A 19,113-nucleotide genomic window follows, 5' to 3' on the forward strand; every position below is an offset into this window, starting at 1 on the left:
TAATATGTAGTCCGTATAATCGGGCAGTATAATTTGCCTCATATTTTTAACACAAAATAATTATCGGTACATATATATGTACCTATTTTGCAATATTTTCTTGTTTGCATCATTTAGTTACTTGTTTACTCCGATTGACGTGTTTATTTTTTTTCGTTTCGTTACTTTCGTTACTTTCATTTTCGTTACTATGACAGCGCAATACTTTAAATATTGTAACGTGAAGGTTGAGTCCGGTGCCAAAATAACTCACACTAATTTAAGACCCACCTTACAGTTTACATAGCGGCATTGTCCTACGATGCTTTAAATGAATACGGTAAACATTTAAATACTACTACTAGGCGTTTATTGCGCGTACTCAGTCGAAAAAGTTTGAAACCGATTTTGACGAAGAGTGCATGCGTATTGCATATTCGAGCGATAGAGAGGCAAATAAAGACAGGATATAGTTGCCTTTTCTCAATACAAATTTGAATACTCAAGCCGTAGCCATTTTGGTGGTTATACTGCTTTGTATATGTGCGTAAAAATGTGTATGTGTGGATTTTTAGGGATGTGGACGGGTCGATTTTGATCATATTATATATCGATAAGTGCTACACAGCGAAACTTCGATATCTTCACAAGAAATAAACACCACAGATGGATAATAAATATTACAGTACATATGGGGCTACTTTATAGCACTAGTGCGAGAAGTAGCATATTACGTTACTGTGTCGAACATTTAAAGGGCCATATGTACTGTAAAACGTTGTACGATACATGTGCGAATAGGTAATTCGCAACTCGTGTCGATTTAAAACACTCCCTTCGGTCGTGTTTTAATTTATCGCCACTCGTTTCGAATTTCCTATTTTTCGCACTTGTATCGTAATGTACTATTTTATAATATAATAAGATAACTAATTTCTTGCAGAAAACATGTTTTAGTAGTTATTTATGTATCGTAATTAAAATATCGAACTTTCCCTTCGTTTCAACCGATTGAATTAATTATTTATCGTCACGATAAAATCGTGACCTGATAACCACGATAAAGAATAAAAGTGTCTTTTTTTAGGGTTCCGTAGTCAACTAGGAACCCTTATAGTTTCGCCATGTCCGTCTGTCTGTCTGTCCGAGGCTTTGCTCCGTGGTCGTTAGTGCTAGAAAGCTGAAATTTGGCATGGATATATAAATCAATAAAGCCGACAAAGTCGTACAATAAAATCTAAAAATTTAATTTTTTTTAGGGTACCTCCCCTACACGTAAAGTGGGGGTGAATTTTTTTTTTCGCTTCAACCCTAGAGTGTGAGGTATCGTTGGAAAGGTCTTTCAAAACTAATAGGGGTTTTTAAGAAACATTTTTTGATAAAGTGAATATATTCGGAGATAATCGCTCCGAAAGAAAAAAAAATTGTGTCCCCCCCCTCTAACTTTTGAACCATAGGTCCAAAAAATATGAAAAAAATCGTGGAAGTAGAGCTTAAGAAAGACATTAAATGAAAACTATAGCGGACATGATCAGTTTAGCTGTTTTTGAGTTATCGCAAAAAGTTTTCCTTATAAGATAATAAGACTTACTTTAATTAGGTACTGATTATGCAAATTTGCCTATTTGTTTAACTCGGGTGAAAGGTACCGTTTCATCCCTTGGTTAACAATTTACTATACTTTAAGCTCCAGTTTAGCTTATTGTGACGTAAGAGTAACTACGGAACCCTACACTGAGCGTGGCCCGACATGCTCTTGACCGGTTTTTATTGTTTTCTCGCTAAGCCGCACCCGGCAAATACCTGACGTTAGAGAAGTTCCACACGGTAAATTCGATTTAACGGCCAAAGTCCCAAGCCGAAAATCAAACAACGCGTATCCATTTGTGTCATCCATAAACGCTTTTTTAACGCGCGTTGTAAAGCGCTCGTGCGAATGAGGCCTTACTATGAAACTGCGTTTATTGAAAAAGTTATTCGAGAGACAGAGAGGCAGATAAAGAATTTTCTATCTTCGTTTTTCACGGTAGAGTACCTATATGAGATTCAGTATCGGTAGAGCCTCTGGCATGAGCTGTCAGATGTATTTGTCAAGTGCAGTCGTCTGATGGTTTTGCTGTAAACATTTATTATTTTAAGGTAAATAATAATTACGGTCCCAACAAGACGTATTGTTGTGAACTGGAAAAACACTAAAAGAATACTAACTGCAAATTCTACAGATTTCCAAAAGTATGGTGGCCACAAGAACAGAGAAATAAGTGAATTGCCTTTTAAGAATAAAAAGCAACCAACCATTTGAAAAATTAACAAGTAAGTTCATTTTTAACTGAGCCCAATAGTATTAAGCATAAAAGTAAACACCTATGTGAATTATAATATAGTAGAGTCTGTGCGGAAAGAGAAGAGTCTTAGAATGTATGGGTTTCTTGGCATTCCATGACTTCTCTTTTCGCATTTACTATGAGAGTTAAAAAATTTAGTTTATTGGGTGACTTAAAAAAATATAGTATTTTAGTTTATATCTGAAATCCTGGTTCATAAGTACGTACTTACCTACTTTTTTTTTTCAGTGTGCAGACATCAAGTTTTTGGTGCCAGAATATCTGACTTGAAAGCTGTGGAAAATAGTTCTTATAATTATTTATTTGGTCATGACTGGAGACTTATGTTATCATGTACCTACACGCACACGATTACCTAAGAGAACTTATACCTACTCGTAACTGAAATTCGGCTAGTTGACACGTAGATTTTATACAATAAAAATATACTCGTATGTACCTAATTTTATTTTATTTATTTTTGACTTAATATGTCTGTATGTATTTTTTACCTACTTTTGCAAAATACATATACATACATACACGTGAGTCACAAGGATTTGATTACAGACAGACAACGGGACAGGTGAAACTAAATAAAAGCTTTTAAAAATAACAACCAATTCGAGGCTACTATAAGCTACTAAGGGCAAAATACGAGTAGGTTAAATACACAAGAGTAATAGGGTTTTTTGTAGTCAAATATTCTTTATTCGTAAGTAGTAAAGAAAAGTAAAGAAACAGTATGTTTTTCGGCTTTCTTGTTGCTTTGTTTGTCATATATTTATATTTATCGTATGGCATTTTTTTTAGTTACTGGATTTAAGTTAAATATTAATCTAGAGATTAATGTTTGCACTCTTCAGATACTCGATTGCCTTTTCATTAAGGTTCGCGAGGTCTTCAATCTGTCCCTTGAATTTAGTGAGAGGGCATTCCAGAACAATGTGTTCGACCGTCTGCTCAGGATCACCACACACACACTGAGGGGAGTCACACCAGCCCCATTTATGCCAATGGTGGGCACAGTTTCCAACACCTGTTCGTATGCGGTTCAGTTGACTCCATACCCGACGCGGTTTGTCGAAGCCAGGTTGAGTGTGAAAAGTTGTTTTTCCTTCAATTGTTGGGCATTCGACTCAGTCATCCATGAGTCGCGTATATCCCACTCGTTGTCAATATGCACCATACCAAGAGCTGGCGGGTTACGGGACTTGAGTCGTTTCTCTCCGAAATCACTGAGGTCTTTATGAATAGGTAGCGTGGGTTGGCATTTGCTTTTTATTGCCTCTCGGAGATGACACTTTTTTCGCCGCAGGTGTGGTGGTTCTATGGCGCTTAGAGCTGGGAGCCAGAATGTTGGGTTGGGTTTGAGGCAACCAGTAATGAGCCGCATGGTTTCGTTCAGCTGGACATCCACGGAACCAGCATGTACGCTGTTCATCCATACTGGAGCACAGTACTCAGCCGTAGAATAACCAGGGCCAGTGCCGTGTTACGCAGACAGGACGCAGTGGCTCCCCAAGTGGTTCCAGTAAGTTTTTGGACTATGTTGTTCCTGGTCCTTATTTTACTTTTTAGCTTCTCTATGTGCAATCGGTATGTCAGGCTTCTGTCCAGTGTAACACCGAGATACTTTGGGGAATAGTTATGTTGTAAGGCTGTACCCCGGAATCTAACTCTGAGGGTCTTATGTGCCAGCTTATTGGACAGTTGAAAACAGCAAACTTCGGTCTTAGAAGGATTTGGGCACAGGCGCCAACGGGTGAAAAAGTCGGCGGCAGAGGTCATATAGATATAGCTACATGATAAAAGAAATAGAATCCTCCATTATGCGTGGTCGGACGCCTGTTTTTCTGCCAATGCCTGTTCATAAATCTGTTAAGCCCTTTTTTCTTGATAACACCTAAAATAATAAGTTTATAATTAATCTCAATGTATCCAGTTTGCTGTTTATTCAAACAGAAAAATCCAAATTTCTCAGTCATTATACGACCGCTGTCTTATATTATACGTCATTAAAAATTCAACATTAATAACAATTAATTAGGCATATCGTCCAATTTATAGTATGGCACAGGTTGATCTTAATTTACAAATTTATAAGGAGTTGATGTAAAAGTGAATTGGAAGAAGTTGATAAGCAGAGGCAACCAGCTAGTCGCCGAAGCTCCGCTTCCCTCGGATGAGCCAATTAAGCCTGCACCTAACAGGCTCTGGCTCATAGGGGGCTTTGAGCTTGCTGTTGCGTCAATTTTCATATTAACAAAAAAAGCTAGTCTAACAACACAATTAATGATTATTTTGCCGCATTCTTCACTATCTCTCCCTGTCTCACTGCCATCTGACCTTCTAACCCAGAGGGGAAAATATACCTTATTGGGGCTACTTCTTCCTCGTGATATTTTATTTAACCGAAAAGTAATTGGTAAAAGTTAAATGATATTTTGCACACAAGTTACAAGATTTTCATTGTTAAGAGCCGGGGTTAGGACCCACGACCATTGGTTTTAAAATCAAACTTTATATATAATTTGTATTTTTATAATAAATCAGTTTTCTTTTTGACATTTATTAATTGTCAAGATTTTTTTAAATCCTGGACAATTGTCACATGTACGTTTTTATGATAGATCTACATCGACGCAACTGCATGTCATTGTCATGGTTCTTGCGGTTTATTTTTATAACGCCAAGATAGGAATTTGGCAGCTAACTCCATCTTGCGTCGAGTAGAAGAATCAAAATCGTACAGAAAAAACTACTCTCTGCCTTAGGATCCCCTTTCAAATGTCATAAATCCAAACATGGCAGCCATACCCATCGACAAAAAAGTCTACCGTTGATCTAATTTCATTTGACAGTTAACTAATACGTATTCGACACGCTTATATTTGACAACTAGAATCCTGACTAGAGCTGGGACTGCGTACCAAAAGTACGTCTCTGTTACTCGTACCAAAAGTACGTCTAAAATACCACTTTTACGAGTATGACCCCCAATAGGCAGTTTACGTATTTGCCGGTCTTAGGCGTCTTACAAATAAGGATTATTTATGCAAATATCGACTTATTATTTCGGTAGGGGTCGGAAATATTATGACGTTTTGAGTGAAGGCTATGAATCCATTGACATATTTTTATTATATATTATTACACTATTTTTAGATACAACAGACGCCCAGACGACCGTCTGTTAACAAAATTTTGTTTTGCTTAAAGTAACGGTAAGAATGGAGGTACGAGGTGATGAAAGTTTCATATTTGTTTTATTTCAGAAATCAAAGTTCGTACTTTTAAATACTCGACAAGCTAAAAGTAGTCTATTACAAATAACCTGTTCCAAAAACTATTCCGGTACAACGCCCCGCCTCTAGTGTGGATATTGTTCACTGACAGGTGGTGATAATAGCAATTCGACAAGTCACAATATTTCTCACATCAAATGGAAATCAACACGAAACGTCACTTTTAGCATGTCGAATAAGGGCCCAGAACTTATGTTTATCATTATTTTATATTCAGGAGCCAACCCCCGAGTCCCGGCCAGCCCGACGCACGTGGGCAAAGCTATGCGGCGGCCTTGCTGGCTTCCTGGTGGGCTTCATGCTACTCCTGTACGTGTTCCACCGCTACAACGTGGCTAAGACCAAGCGGGCCAGCGAGAAGAAGCCCCTGCCCAAACAGGGCGATAAGCGCGCGTCTGAGCTGCTTTTAAATGATGCGTCGTCCGCCTAGTTGATGCCCTCCACAGTCTCGCCAGTCATGGCAGTAGAATGTAACTAAGAATATGAATTCATCTCTTAAGAAGATAGTGGACGAACGCTTCACCATACAAACGTAGTCCCCATTTTCCTCGCTAGATATTGACTTTATGGAATTTTCACACAATTTATTATATATTAACTATACCTATATTTTTGATGATTATAAGTTTTATGAGTGATAAAACTATTCAATGGAAATCTTTAACCCTTTGAACGCTTTATGTTTATATGACCAAAAACGTCACTTAACTTAAAGTGTTAAAATTTACAAGCGAGTTAATGCAAAACCTTACTTAAAAGTGTGAAGGTTACTTTCACAGCGTATACGCCATGGATCACCCATTGGTTTCTTCAAGGGTCCGGTTCTTAAAAAAACTGACCATTGCGGTCCATTTCTACTTGACTTTATTAAATAAATAAAAAAATTAGTTTGGCGGTCCGCGGTCCCCCATTTGGTGACCCCTGACATACGCCAACATAACACCTAGTTGTCCATGGCGCGGTGGATACGACTATTAGTAACGACGCTTTTTGGTGTTCAAAAAGTTAAAAGCTCCTTACTCTTATATTAATACCTAATTACACAACTGAAAACAATTAAACGAAAGGGCATAGCTGTGGTTATATACATCAAATTGCGTAAAAATATTTTCTATAAGTAATATTAATATCCAAAGAGGAAATGGGGACAACGTTTGTATGGAGGATCGACGTGACTTCGCCCCCTCTCGTCTTTTAACAAAAGCGCGCCTGCTGTTCAGATTATAGCATTGTTTACAGTAAAGGTTAATAATCACAAGATATGACGTTGGAATGGTACCTAGTGCTGCATCTACGAATGAATACTGGGAATATTTTTATATTGATAATGTTATAAATGATTAGGTCTCTATATTGATTGTGCAAGAGTAATGTTTATATGTATTAAGTACACTAGGTGGCGCTTAAAGCGTAAAGATTTAAGCAAATTTGAATTTTGAAAGTAAATCGTCGAATTTGTTTAAATCTAATACTTATAAATTAATATTGTTTCGACTATTCTGTTAAAGCCTAATATTAATATGTCGTTTCTTAAAGTACCAAATGCCAAATTACAAATTGATTCAAGAGAATGCTTTAGTTTTAGGTAAGTGCCACTGTCATTAATTAATAATAATCATTCCGTTACTATTCATAATTTAAATTTAACGGCCTAATGTAGAAGGCTTTAAAAGTCTGATTAGAGTAACAAGCATTTAATAAAAGCAACAAACATAAAACAATACATAAATGTATTACACATTTCGAACTTATTACTCGTTTATAGTATGCATTTTAAGGTTATTAATTCTATGGCGATGACAGCTGTCACCGTCCCCAAGCTATAAATACAAATGCGAAAAGTGAGAATTAAAACACGAGGGTTATTCCCACTAGTTACCACCAAGTTGTTACCAGTGGTAACTACTGGGAATTTTTTCCCCACCTTTTACCAGTGGTAACCACCAAATTGAGTTGGTGGTAACTAGTGGTTTTTTTTTCACCAAAATTTGCCTTAATTAATTAAGTCGAATTAATTATAAGTTAATTCGTTATTAGTTTAATTATAAGTCGATTACTGTTTCAGTAAACTGCCTTAAAAGTGATCAAGAATAGTGGATCTTTGACTGATTTGTTTGTTCGTTCGTATAGTTGTGACGTTATTTATTGAAACGGACCTGATTGTCGATGGCGCTTACGCCATTATCAGCGATGCTCCTATATAAATACAACGCTGCGCATTTCATAGATAACGTCACAACTAATTAAATTTACAATTAATAAGATAAATTTCAACCAAACGTTAATTTCTCTTTATCTTTTAACTTTATCTTATGCACTTGCACCAGTTTTAAAAAATTTGATCACTTTTAAAGCAGTTAACTGAAACACTACCTATAATCGACTTATAACTATTTACTAAAGCACTCTTTATTTGTACTTTACTATTTCTACTGTTTTTATTAGTATTGAACTCTAACAAAATTTTGGTGGTAACTACTGGGAAGAAAAATCCCAGTATTTACCACCAAACCGAGTTGGTGGTAACTAGTGGGATTTTTTTCCCGTAGTTGCCAGTGGTAAAAGGTGAAAAAAAAAACCAGTAATTACCACTGGTAACAACTTGGTGGTTACTAGTGGGAATAACTCATACAGTACCGAACGTAGTGTCGACACGTAATGCAAATTTCCTTTTCGTACATTTATTGTACAACGTTTTACAGTAATTGGGAGAATCAACTTTTTAGCGTCACTCGTTGCCATGGTTACGATTAGTTGTCCAGGGGACAAAAGTTCATTGAAATACTGATTTTATGGTACTTAAATGTATTAAACTTGCGTTTTTGTGGTCGTTATAACCAATGTCCATAATGGGCGCTCTACTAAGCATGTCAATAGAACGGCATACAACGTCTCTTCAAACAAACTGTGCCACTGTTGTCCCTTGGACAACGGGACAGGATAACAAAACAAAAAAGTTGATTCACCCAATTACAGCCCTTTGGCCCTTTAAATTTTCGACATACGCAAGTACGCACCGCACTAGGGCGGTAAATTAGCACCATATGTACTGTAAAAAAAAATACTTTAGTACCTATGTGAATGTTAAAAAAAGGTTAAGGGTGATCATTTAAGATGATAAGTTTGATGATAATAAGTTAAGGGTGATGATTGAACAAGATGAAAAGAACACATTAGCGCCACCATCTAGGAGGCGAGGCTTATACTAGAATTAACATGAACGTATTTAATCAGTCAGTGTTATAACACGTTTTTACAGTACATATGGGGCTACTTTATAGCACTAGTGCGAGAAGTAGCATATTACGTTACTGTGTCGAACATTTAAAGGGCCATATGTACTGTAAAACGTTGTACGATACATGTGCGAATAGGTAATTCGCAACTCGTGTCGATTTAAAACACTCCCTTCGGTCGTGTTTTAATTTATCGCCACTCGTTTCGAATTTCCTATTTTTCGCACTTGTATCGTAATGTACTATTACGGTGGGGGTCTAACACATCAAATAATGTTTGTGTCTTTTTGGACAAAGTTTGCAAAGGCGGGTAGATATATAATATAACCGTAGTTTTTCATTTAGTTCAGTCTTGTTAGAAGACGTTATGCCAAAGATGTTTTGTAGCATAATACCTGTTATACATATAAATAATATTTTATGAAAATTTGTACAAACTAACGTAACGTGTTCCAATCTAAAGGGACAGGTGATTTTTTTGTGTAAATGCTTTATGTAGTCTTCCTATATTAGATTATATATTTAGGCAAATAACTGTACCTACGCTTTTAACTTTGCTACGAACATAGTGGAGACCTAAGAAAAAGTCCAGTAAGAACACTTTATTAACTTCTAATGTTTTTGTCACTTTGCAATGATAGATATATTTTAACACTGTGATACAGTTACTTATTTTAATAAAAAAAACTGTATTTATTTTGTCTTTTAATCAATTCAGAATAATGTCAGTGTTAGAGTTGTGCCAGCGAGAACATTCTCGCTCTCGGAAATTTCCGCACTTTCTCGATAATGTTCTCTTGGATGAGAATTACCGAGAAAGTTATAAAAATTTGCAAAAACATTCAAATTTTAGTATTCGTTTATCATTATTTTAGTAATTGACAGACATCTGCAAACATTCAAATGCAATACTACTTATATTATAAAGGTGACTTTCTCTACCTAGTTGGTTATAGGTAAAAAACTTAAGTCACCTGTTGTATGTAGTTGTGACGTGTTCGAATAGACATTTGTTTTGTTTGTGTGTGTCTTTTAAACATTGAATTGTCTATTCGAACACGTCACAACTACATACAACAGGTGACTTACTTAAGATTTTTACCTATACTAAGTTCTGTTACTCGATTTGCAAACTCTTTATTTCCGTTAAAACAAATGCTACCGAAAAATAAAATATGACATAATGAGGTGGATTTGTGAGCTATAATTATATAAATAAATAAATAAATATTATAGAACATTATTACACAAATTGACTAAGTCCCACAGTAAGCTCAATAAGGCTTGTGTTGAGGGTACTTAGACAATGATATATATAATATATAAATATTTATGAATACTTAAATACATAGAAAACACCCATGCTCATCACACAAATACATGCCCTTACCAGGATTTGAACCCGGGACCATCAGCTTCGTAGGCAGGGTCACTACCCACTAGGCCAAACCGGTCGTCAAACCATATACCACACATAACGCTTATCTCGTCGTATCTATAATGAATTGGGGCCTAAAAGAGAATCGTATCGCAGTAATTGCGTTGCACAAATGTGGGCACCCTCCAAACATAATTTTGAAGTTGCTTGAAAACCTAAAAATCAACAAACAATTTGTTTATCGCACAATTAATAGATACAATAGTACTCAGAGCTTCGATGAACGCAAGAGGTCTGAAAGACCACGCACCGTTCGGACCCCAGCTCTAATAAAGGCAGTGAAGGCGAGAATTGCAAGAAACCCCGTCCGGAAGCAAAAGTTGTTGGCAATACAGATGCCTGTGAAGAGAAGCTCCCTAAAAAAAGTTAACAATGAAGACCTTGGACTACACGCTTACAGCAGACAAAAAGGTCATTTGCTTTATGGACGATTAAAGACTATGAGGCTAGAGAGAAGTCGCGTGCTATTGAAGCGGTACGCACAAAATGGCCACCGAAAAATACTATTTACAGATAAAAAAAAATTACCATTGAAGAATGTTGTAACCGCCAGAATGACAGAGCGTATGCAAAATACAGTCAAGAGGCGATTGCGGCTGTTCCGAGAGTGCAACGAGGCCATCATCCCTCTTATGTGATGATTTGGCTGGGTGTGTCAAACTCAGAGCTAACACAGGTTCATTTCTGTGAAAAAGGTGTGAAAACTGGGGCCAAAGTATACCAGGAAACCGTTCTCGAACCAATATTAGTGAAGCCCTTAAGCCACACCCTATTTCAAAACCAGCCATGGGTCTTTCAGCAGGACTCAGTTCCTGCACATACGGCAAGGCAAAAACAACTCAAGCCTAGTTTCGAAGGAACAAAATTGACTTTATTGCCCACGAAGACTGGCCGTCCTCCAGCCCGGACCTTAACCCCCTGTATTATGCCATATGGCAGGTTATTGAGGAGAAAGCCTGTGCTAAACCCCACACAAATCTTGACTCCCTCAAGCGGGCCATAGTTAAGACAGTGACGGAATTAGACATGACAATCGTGCGTGCCGCTATTGATTACTGGCCTCGTCGTTTGAGGGCCCGAGTCAAGGCCAGAGGAGGCCATTTTGAATGATATTGTCATATGTAATTCCTGATTTTGTGTACTTCATTTTAATATATAGTTTATTCAACTTTCGTTCGTATATTTTATGTAGATAAAGATTATTGCAGTAACACAATTTAGTAACCAACTAGGTACAGTCTCGGGAAATTTCCGAGCATATTCTCGGGAATGTTCTCGCGAGAACTTTCTCGAGCACTTTCTTTGTATGTTTATTATTTTGCTCAAATAAATTTCGTATGAATGTTTTATTGATATGAGTAAAGCAACCTGATCTCGAAACAATATTTTAAACTTAATAGAGCAAATTTCTCATTACTCCCAAGAATATTCTCGGGAAAGTTCTCCGACACATTTCTTTATAAGGCGTCGCTAGTATTTTGAATACAAACTATTTATTATGTATATCAAGTTGTTTCTTTGTACATGTGTTTTTCTGATAAGTACTTGAGTTTTTACAAGCATTTATAAAACCTAATCTTGGAAGCTAAACTTATCACTTAAATTTTAGTTTACATATGTAAATCGGATGACTGCAATATTATGATGACTCCATGTCATGATGATCTGATGATGGAAACAGGAAATGACCATGGGATCTCTGTGATAAAACAATACAAACTAATAGTGTTTGGAGTTGTAAGAATTGTCTCTGTGAGTATTAAAGAAAAGTACAATTTAATATTTTTTTGGAAACAAAAAAACATTGTTGGTACAAGTTTTTATCGCTTACCGTACTTTTCTTTCTACAAGAAACTAATACGCTGTCGCAAAACTATAATAATATTAAGTTTAAAATATTGTTTCGAGACTAAGTCGCTTTACTAATATCAACAAAACACATACGAGATTAATTTGAGCAAAACAAGGAACATTATCCCAATAAATTAGTATGAAGCAGAAAGTGCCGAGAAAGCGCTCGAGAAAGTTCTCGCGAGAATATTCCCAAGAATATGCTCGGAAATTTCCCGAGAGTGAGGAGAAAGTTGCCTTTAGAGTAATTTGTTCGTTTCCAAATTGTTTTAAACGTGTATTAAAGACTTATAGAACGATACACAAAAAACAAAAAATCAGAATTCAGGCATATATTCTGTACTTTCTCGGAAATTTCCGTGTAGGACAACATTCCCGAGCACTTGCTCGCAATGTTCACTCATTCGGGCATGTTCTCGAGAACAGCACATCTCTTGTCAGTGTAGGGGCGATTTCTTTTCACAATGATTTAGGCTGAAAAATGTGTATAAATATCGTTTTAGTAACTAGTTGTTATATTACAGTAAAAGAAACACGTAAGCCATCAAAAAAACATTTATATTTAAATTAAATTAAGCTGAACTAAATAGTTAAATGGTCACAAAATTAAAATATAAGCATTCGATTGCTCACTGATTGCATAGAAATTTTTCGAAGTCGTTTCCATCCCATGTAAAATAATGTAATCGAATGTTTTAACATCAACTATGAGTAAGTCGCAAACGTTGACCCCGCGGTTGGCAAGTCCAAGCCTCCTCTTCTACTTGTCAGGAAGGTCGTGCCTTGAATGCCAGCCTAGGGTTAATTTCGTTGAGTGTTGTCCAGATTTCGGAAAATTTTCAATGGTCTCAAGTGTCTTTTTTCTCACTATCGTTTACGGATTTTGCTGCGGTTGGCTGGGTTTCCTTTTCCTTTGCCAGCCGTTGTTTGCTAAATTTACCCATGCCAGGCTGATAAATAACGCGGCTTGGGCGATCCTGAAAAAAAAAGACCATCATGAAATGCATGCAGTTGCAGTGCCTTTTACAATTTATTAATTAAATTAAAAAAATAGCTTTAAGTGTTCCTTATCCACTCTCACGACTGGTCAAGTACTTTAGTTACCAATACTCCTCATTTCATATTTGGGATTATTAATCCTGAGCGGCGGCAGCGCTATGTTCGCTAATTCACTTAGACAAAAAAGTGTCCAGCACGTTTCTAATAGGCGGTCAATGATCTTACCAAACCCATCGCAATTAAGACGTTCTGACAGTAATTTACAAACTTACCTTATTTCTAATGCGTCTCTCGGTGCGCCGGTCGGTACTTTCGCTTTTCTCCTTTTCTTCAGACCCCTCTCTATCCGTCGATTTGCCCCTGTCGTCCATCGAATTCTGTCGCTTCAAGGCAGAATCATCATTATTTAGTCCTTCACCAGAATCCATGCTGCTTCTCCTAACCTTTGCTACAGCCGTAGATTCGTCATTGGTCTTGCTACACTCGTCGGTAGCTTCTTCTGAATCCTTTCGGAGTTTTACCTCTTCCAATTTAGTTTTCTTCTCCATTCCATCTATTATCCTGGTCAAGTCATCCGTTTTGACTTGTGGCAACTGTGTAAATGGTTTGATATCATCATGATTCAGTGATCTATATTTACCATCTGACAAAGAACTTTTCCCAGTAAATGATTGTTTATCTGTCTTAATAGCTTCAGTTGGCTTAGTTCTTTCTTTGCGTGTGTCACTATACTTTTTACTCTTCTGTTCTTTGACACTATCTTTAGGCTTGATAGGTTTATCAATTTTGCTTTTATCTGATTCATCATCATCATCATCTTTTTTGTCGGAATCGTGTCTTTTCTTCTTGTCTGCCGCAAGTCCAGATTTACGCTGTTCCCTAAAGGTTTTAGATTCATAGACAGTTCCCTCCTTATTATCTATTTTGCTTTGTTCTTCTCTAGGTTTAGACGATTTGTCTTTTTCCCACTCTCTAGGTTTGATCTTCCTAATTTCATTTTCGCCAGAGTCATCTTCCTATAAAAGAAAACAGGACTGAACATAGTTTTTGCAATTGAAAAATAAATTTAGCTATTCTAAATGATTCAATTGCGACATGAGACTAAAATAATGATAAATAAATTATCAAATCATGTGGAACTTAGATACATGGTATGCACATACAAATTCAGTACTAAGCAATAATAATGAAAAACTAGAACAAACCAAATGTTAAATAAAGGAAAAACCTTTAAACATGTATCACCACCACTCTTTGAACTACCTTCTTGTAATTCCTTTTTATCACAATATTTACTAGAGGTCAAAGTAAAAGTATTATGGGTTTTCATAGACAAGGCAGGAAAATGGCTATCCCAGTCCGAGTCGGTACTAATAAACTCATCAGAACCTTGGGACTTTCTTAATTCTGTTTTAGATGGTGCACATTTCACTTTAGATTTATGGTAGATTCTTTGTTCGCCAAACCAAAACTGGTGGTTAGGTTTGTCGTAATAGTCACAGTTATATTGAAATCCTTCATCTTCTGATAGATCACCAGGTGTCTAAAGAGAAAGTAAAGTTATTTTAAAATCTACTATGTTTATGGTGTGAGTATATACTATTATATCTTTTTGCAATGCTTAACGAACAAGTATTAACAATCCCTTCATATTTATTTGTTTTTAAGGTAATGATAAAATGATACAACAATATTAAAAAGAAGAAACAGCAACAGGCAGTCAATAAAAAGTAAGTAACAAGCAGCAATATATTAAGTCAATTTGGGCCAATTGGTTGTATGACGTTTCATGGTAAATGCTATTCATAATTATGGAAAACCAGCATGAGAGCAACTAAATAGGCGCACAATATAGACGGCCAGTATAGACGTGCTTCGGTCGACGCGGCGCGCGCGTTTTCCTCGCCCCAGCGCGCCGCCTCAGCCGAGGCACGTCTACACTGGCCGTTTTGTGCGCGAGGAATGTATGTATGTAAGTATGCTCGCTCTGTGTGGACCCGCCTAATTATGGAAAAATCAGCATAAGAGCAACTAAACACAAGAGCAAAGTTATTATTATAAAATTATTTATTAATCTTAAATCATTCTTCTTTTTAATAGAGTAGATGCAACATCCTAGTCTCAATTATTATAGGCACAGGCTGTTTTTTCAAGCCCTCAGCCATACTCTATGAGGTATCAACAATATTCTACACCCTATAAAATTAAGTTTTATACATTTGAGCCAATTAGATCTCTACAAAAGTCTTCTACGGATTTGAATTTCAGGTTTAGTGCCATAGTAAAGGTCGTATAGATTCATTTCGCGATATGGCCAAGGGTAAAAACCATACTGTATCCTGTCATTCTGTGGACAAGTTAGGCTGTCTATGAATACATACAACTAGCTAACAAGCCATGCACAAAGGTCTAATATGTTTATAAGCAGAAACCACTGCCCATCTAGAGAAAGCACCGCTTATAATCATTAACTGATAGCGTACATTTCATAGGACGATATTTGCACACTTGTGCACTCATGGTATGGACGCGGCAGCAGTTCATTCGCCAAATCTGGATACCATTGTTGACTCTACCAATATCTTACAAATTATCAGTTGACAATGAGGACAACGGAACCTACAAGTTAAATGAGTTTACCTTGATGGCGGGCTCCTTGGTTTTCCGCTCGATTCTCATCTTGCGCTTGTCGTTCTCGCGGCGCCGGCGCTCGTCGCGGCCGCGCTTGTCCTGCTTGCGCGACGCCAAGTACTCCAGCAGTGGGGTTGATTGAACTTTCTTATCATTGCCTGCAATAAAATAGTTAAAGTATAGTTAAAACTTTTTAAGATGTCCAAATGATACCTACTTAAGAACTGTTCCTATCATGTAGCCATAAAAAAAATCTATGTAGTTAATATATATTGGGCACCAGAATCTGATGTTTGCAAGACGATGGATGGTCATGTATCAGATGTGTTTGCAGTACTGTGAGGTGATGGATAATATTTGATTGTGACCTGATTTTCCTATTGTTAACTACTTATATACAGGGATCGGAACCGGTTTTTTGGAAAAACTTTGAAATAAACATATATTTCGGTTTATTTTATACTCGAAATATAGGACTCGGTCGTGTTTTTAGATAACGACTTCGTATTATTAGATTGCCCAATTAGAAATGAAATAATTAACAAAGACCGAAAAAATACCGTTTTCGTTCCCATACAAAAAAAACCGGTTTCCGATCCCTGCTTATATATTTTATAATCTGAAGTGGACAGTGCTTTGGTTTCGACTTTAATGCTGTATATTATGTTTTCAAATAAATACATAAACAAATAAATAAAATTATTAAAAATGATATGCAATTTTACTGGGTTTAACCATATTTGGATAAGCAATGTGGATTAGTGGAAATTGTAAGTAAGGAGTTTCAATTTATGTACAGCACAATGTACTTATTGAAGAGTTTAGGACTGACAAGGTCTATTTGTTATCTTTGTCCCATAATATTTATTTATTTATGTTCATAAAATGCAATCACTGTATGGGATGAGCAAAAATTACCCAACCCACTTTATGACAGACTCTTTTTCCCTTTTGTGTCTTAGAGCCTGTCCGGTTACTGAGGCCTTTAACAAAGGTTACCTCACAAGACTATTTTTGTTCCATTTTCACCACTTTAAGGCGGACATTCACTGGCTCAAGAAAATGTTAGAGTCTTACCATCGGTAATAGGATATGAATATTCTAGTTTCGGCTGGTTTTCTACCTCCGGCTCCTTGGTCAAGCTCTCCAGAAACTCTTGGTATACCGGGTCACTCTCTATGGTACCACATTTTGGGTCCTTCTTCTTCTTTTTCTTTGGAATTCTCTGGAATGGAGCATACTCAACTATTCCAACATACTCCATACCTGTAAATTAAACATTAATTTCATTTTTATGTCACAACCACATATGGGGGAAACACTTATCTTCTTTTTTCTTTTTCCTCACTTTGTCCCGGCATTTTTGCCACGGCTCATGGGGTCCGCTTGACAACTAACACACAAACACTTATAATAACTAAATATATCATAAAATGAATACATGTGAAAGTCTCACGCAGAAGGTAAAAGCACCAGTTGGCAAGAAGAAATAAATTGATCTAAAACATTGCAAATTGAATTGCATCTTTATGACAGTTGTACAGTAGGATCTCAATAATCCGTACTACAAAAACACAATCCCTGTTCGGATTATAGTATGTTTGATATAAAACAAGTATATTCTAAAAATGATATATGATGAGACTACAAAACTACAAAAACAAATAAACTTATTATAATAAAGTAACTTAATACTACATAATTGCGATGTGAAATGCAAAAATTTAGCTGTGCCAGGTTCTATTTATTGACCAAGCAATAGCTTCGTCCCTCAAAGAAAGGGGTCACTGGCAATTCGGATTAGCCTGTGTACAGATAATAGATGCCCTACTGTGTCTTAACGATAGTTGACAATATAATACATTGCTTAAACGAAATACGTAATTATCTAGCTTGAAATATGACCATGTGGATAACACATTACCAACCTCTATCATCAACAAAGACATATTCATCAAATTTATCCCTAAACAGATAAATATCTTCAACATTAACGAAGTTTATATAAGCTCTAGAATATACATTATTCCCCAACGACGGATCTGGCTTAGCAAAGTAGAAATGGTCGTGTTCCGGTATGGGCGACACTTGTTCTAGAAACTGTTCTTCGGTCATCGTTGGAGGCAATCGGCGAAGGATAATCTGCAATTGAATGAAAGCATTACAGACCCTATATTTCCTTTCATTAAGTAAATAGTAAAATGTTAACATTAAACACAAATATGGTCCAAAAAAAAAATACTTTGGTTAGGGGCCGTTGTGATCTGGTTTTCTTGTCCTTAGATTTATTAATATATGTTTTACTGCCCGTCTCAGCCTGCGCGTCCTTAACATGTTGATCTTCGGTCATTGTTTACGTTGGATTCACGTGTTTATTTTAAAGTTTCATCATTTTGTAATAGTACTCGAATCGACGCAAGTCTATTTTAGTGACTTTTGTGACGTTTGTCGTTGTGACGTTTATGAACTTGACGAACTTGAAGGCAATTTATGGCAACAGTATTTCTGGGAGTTGCCAGCTAATTATTTGCTTAGTATGGTTGAGAAAAGCCTTAACAGACGGGCGTACCGGACTGCGACCGTGGTCCGGTCAGTATATCTCTTTCTAGCTCTCACTTCCACCTTTCACCATGAATCTAGTATTTAAGGGCCAAGGTGACAACGGCAAGGTCACAAAAGGCACTAAAATTTGTCTCTCATTGTCAAAAATGTTGAATGTTTGATATTTTTGCATATGAACTATTTTTTTACATTTCAAATATTGTAAACGATGTGCTGATATTTGGTGAAACGGACAAATATTATTTTTCGTAAATTCGTACGTGAGCGTGACAGAGAGGCAATACGTCGAACATGGTTCGCAGTAGGCCCTCAGGGCTATAACCGCGAAAATCGAACTTCGTCAATTGGAGGCATTTTTCTTTGTCACTCTAATTACGTCTTAGTGAGAGTAAAATAGAAAGTACCCCGCATTTTGCAAATGTCGGTTTTCGCGGTAGGCTCCCAGGCCCGATAAAGTGTGGATATAATTGGCACTTGTCTCCACTGACATAATACACTTTTGAAATCTTATTTGTTTGCTCCTTATTTTCGTGTTGAGGTTGTACACCTATAGCGCCAATTATATCCACACTTCCCGATAAAGGTCCCGAAATAAGACCCGATATCGGGCCTGATAACCACTATATTGAGAATATTTGAGATGTAAAAAATGCTTTGTCTCTAATTGCCACAAATGTTCAATGTTTGATAAAAATATCAAAATTACTCCGATAGGGCATAACATGCTCCCATCCAGAGTAGTTAAAAATAATTAGTGTCAGTGTCACTGTCAATTCTGCCAGTGT

The 19,113-nt window shown here is 36.6% G+C and overlaps 2 protein-coding genes across 2 annotated transcripts in view; one reads left to right on the forward strand and one right to left on the reverse strand.

The window, feature by feature from the left end:
• LOC133519092 (leucine-rich repeats and immunoglobulin-like domains protein 3) overlaps window positions 1-9,543 on the forward strand; it is a 42,272-nt gene extending 32,729 nt beyond the window's left edge. Inside the window, exon 5 of the mRNA XM_061853005.1 lies at window positions 5,829-9,543. Coding sequence (XP_061708989.1) covers window positions 5,829-6,041 — 213 coding nt within the window. The 3' untranslated portion in view covers window positions 6,042-9,543. The remainder of the gene's footprint in view (window positions 1-5,828) is intronic.
• Window positions 9,544-12,677: 3,134 nt separating this feature from the next.
• On the reverse strand, window positions 12,678-18,330 carry LOC133519088 (regulator of nonsense transcripts 3B). The gene is made up of 6 exons (XM_061852999.1): window positions 18,009-18,330; window positions 17,695-17,908; window positions 16,844-17,032; window positions 15,776-15,924; window positions 13,408-14,151; window positions 12,678-13,113 (listed from the first exon to the last, which is right to left on the reverse strand). The coding sequence occupies exons 1-6, from the start codon at window positions 18,114-18,116 to the stop codon at window positions 12,985-12,987; spliced, it is 1,533 nt and encodes a 510-aa protein (XP_061708983.1). The 5' UTR covers window positions 18,117-18,330; the 3' UTR covers window positions 12,678-12,984.
• Window positions 18,331-19,113: the final 783 nt, after the last annotated feature.

Source organism: Cydia pomonella, chromosome 6 (genome assembly GCF_033807575.1).
Source record: "Cydia pomonella isolate Wapato2018A chromosome 6, ilCydPomo1, whole genome shotgun sequence".
In the NCBI taxonomy this organism is placed as follows: Eukaryota; Metazoa; Arthropoda; class Insecta; order Lepidoptera; family Tortricidae; genus Cydia; species Cydia pomonella.

What these genes read in the sequence shown, in the direction of transcription:
- LOC133519088 (XM_061852999.1), bottom strand. Translation starts at nt 18,116, where the DNA reads ATGACCGAAGATCAACATGTTAAGGACGCGCAGGCTGAGACGGGCAGT. An exon ending in CACAACGGCCCCTAACCAAA is followed by an intron (nt 17,909 to 18,008) that starts GTATTTTTTTTT and finishes ATTCAATTGCAG; the next exon opens with ATTATCCTTCGCCGATTGCC. An exon ending in AGAGACGCATTAGAAATAAG is followed by an intron (nt 13,114 to 13,407) that starts GTAAGTTTGTAA and finishes TTTTTTTTTCAG; the next exon opens with GATCGCCCAAGCCGCGTTAT.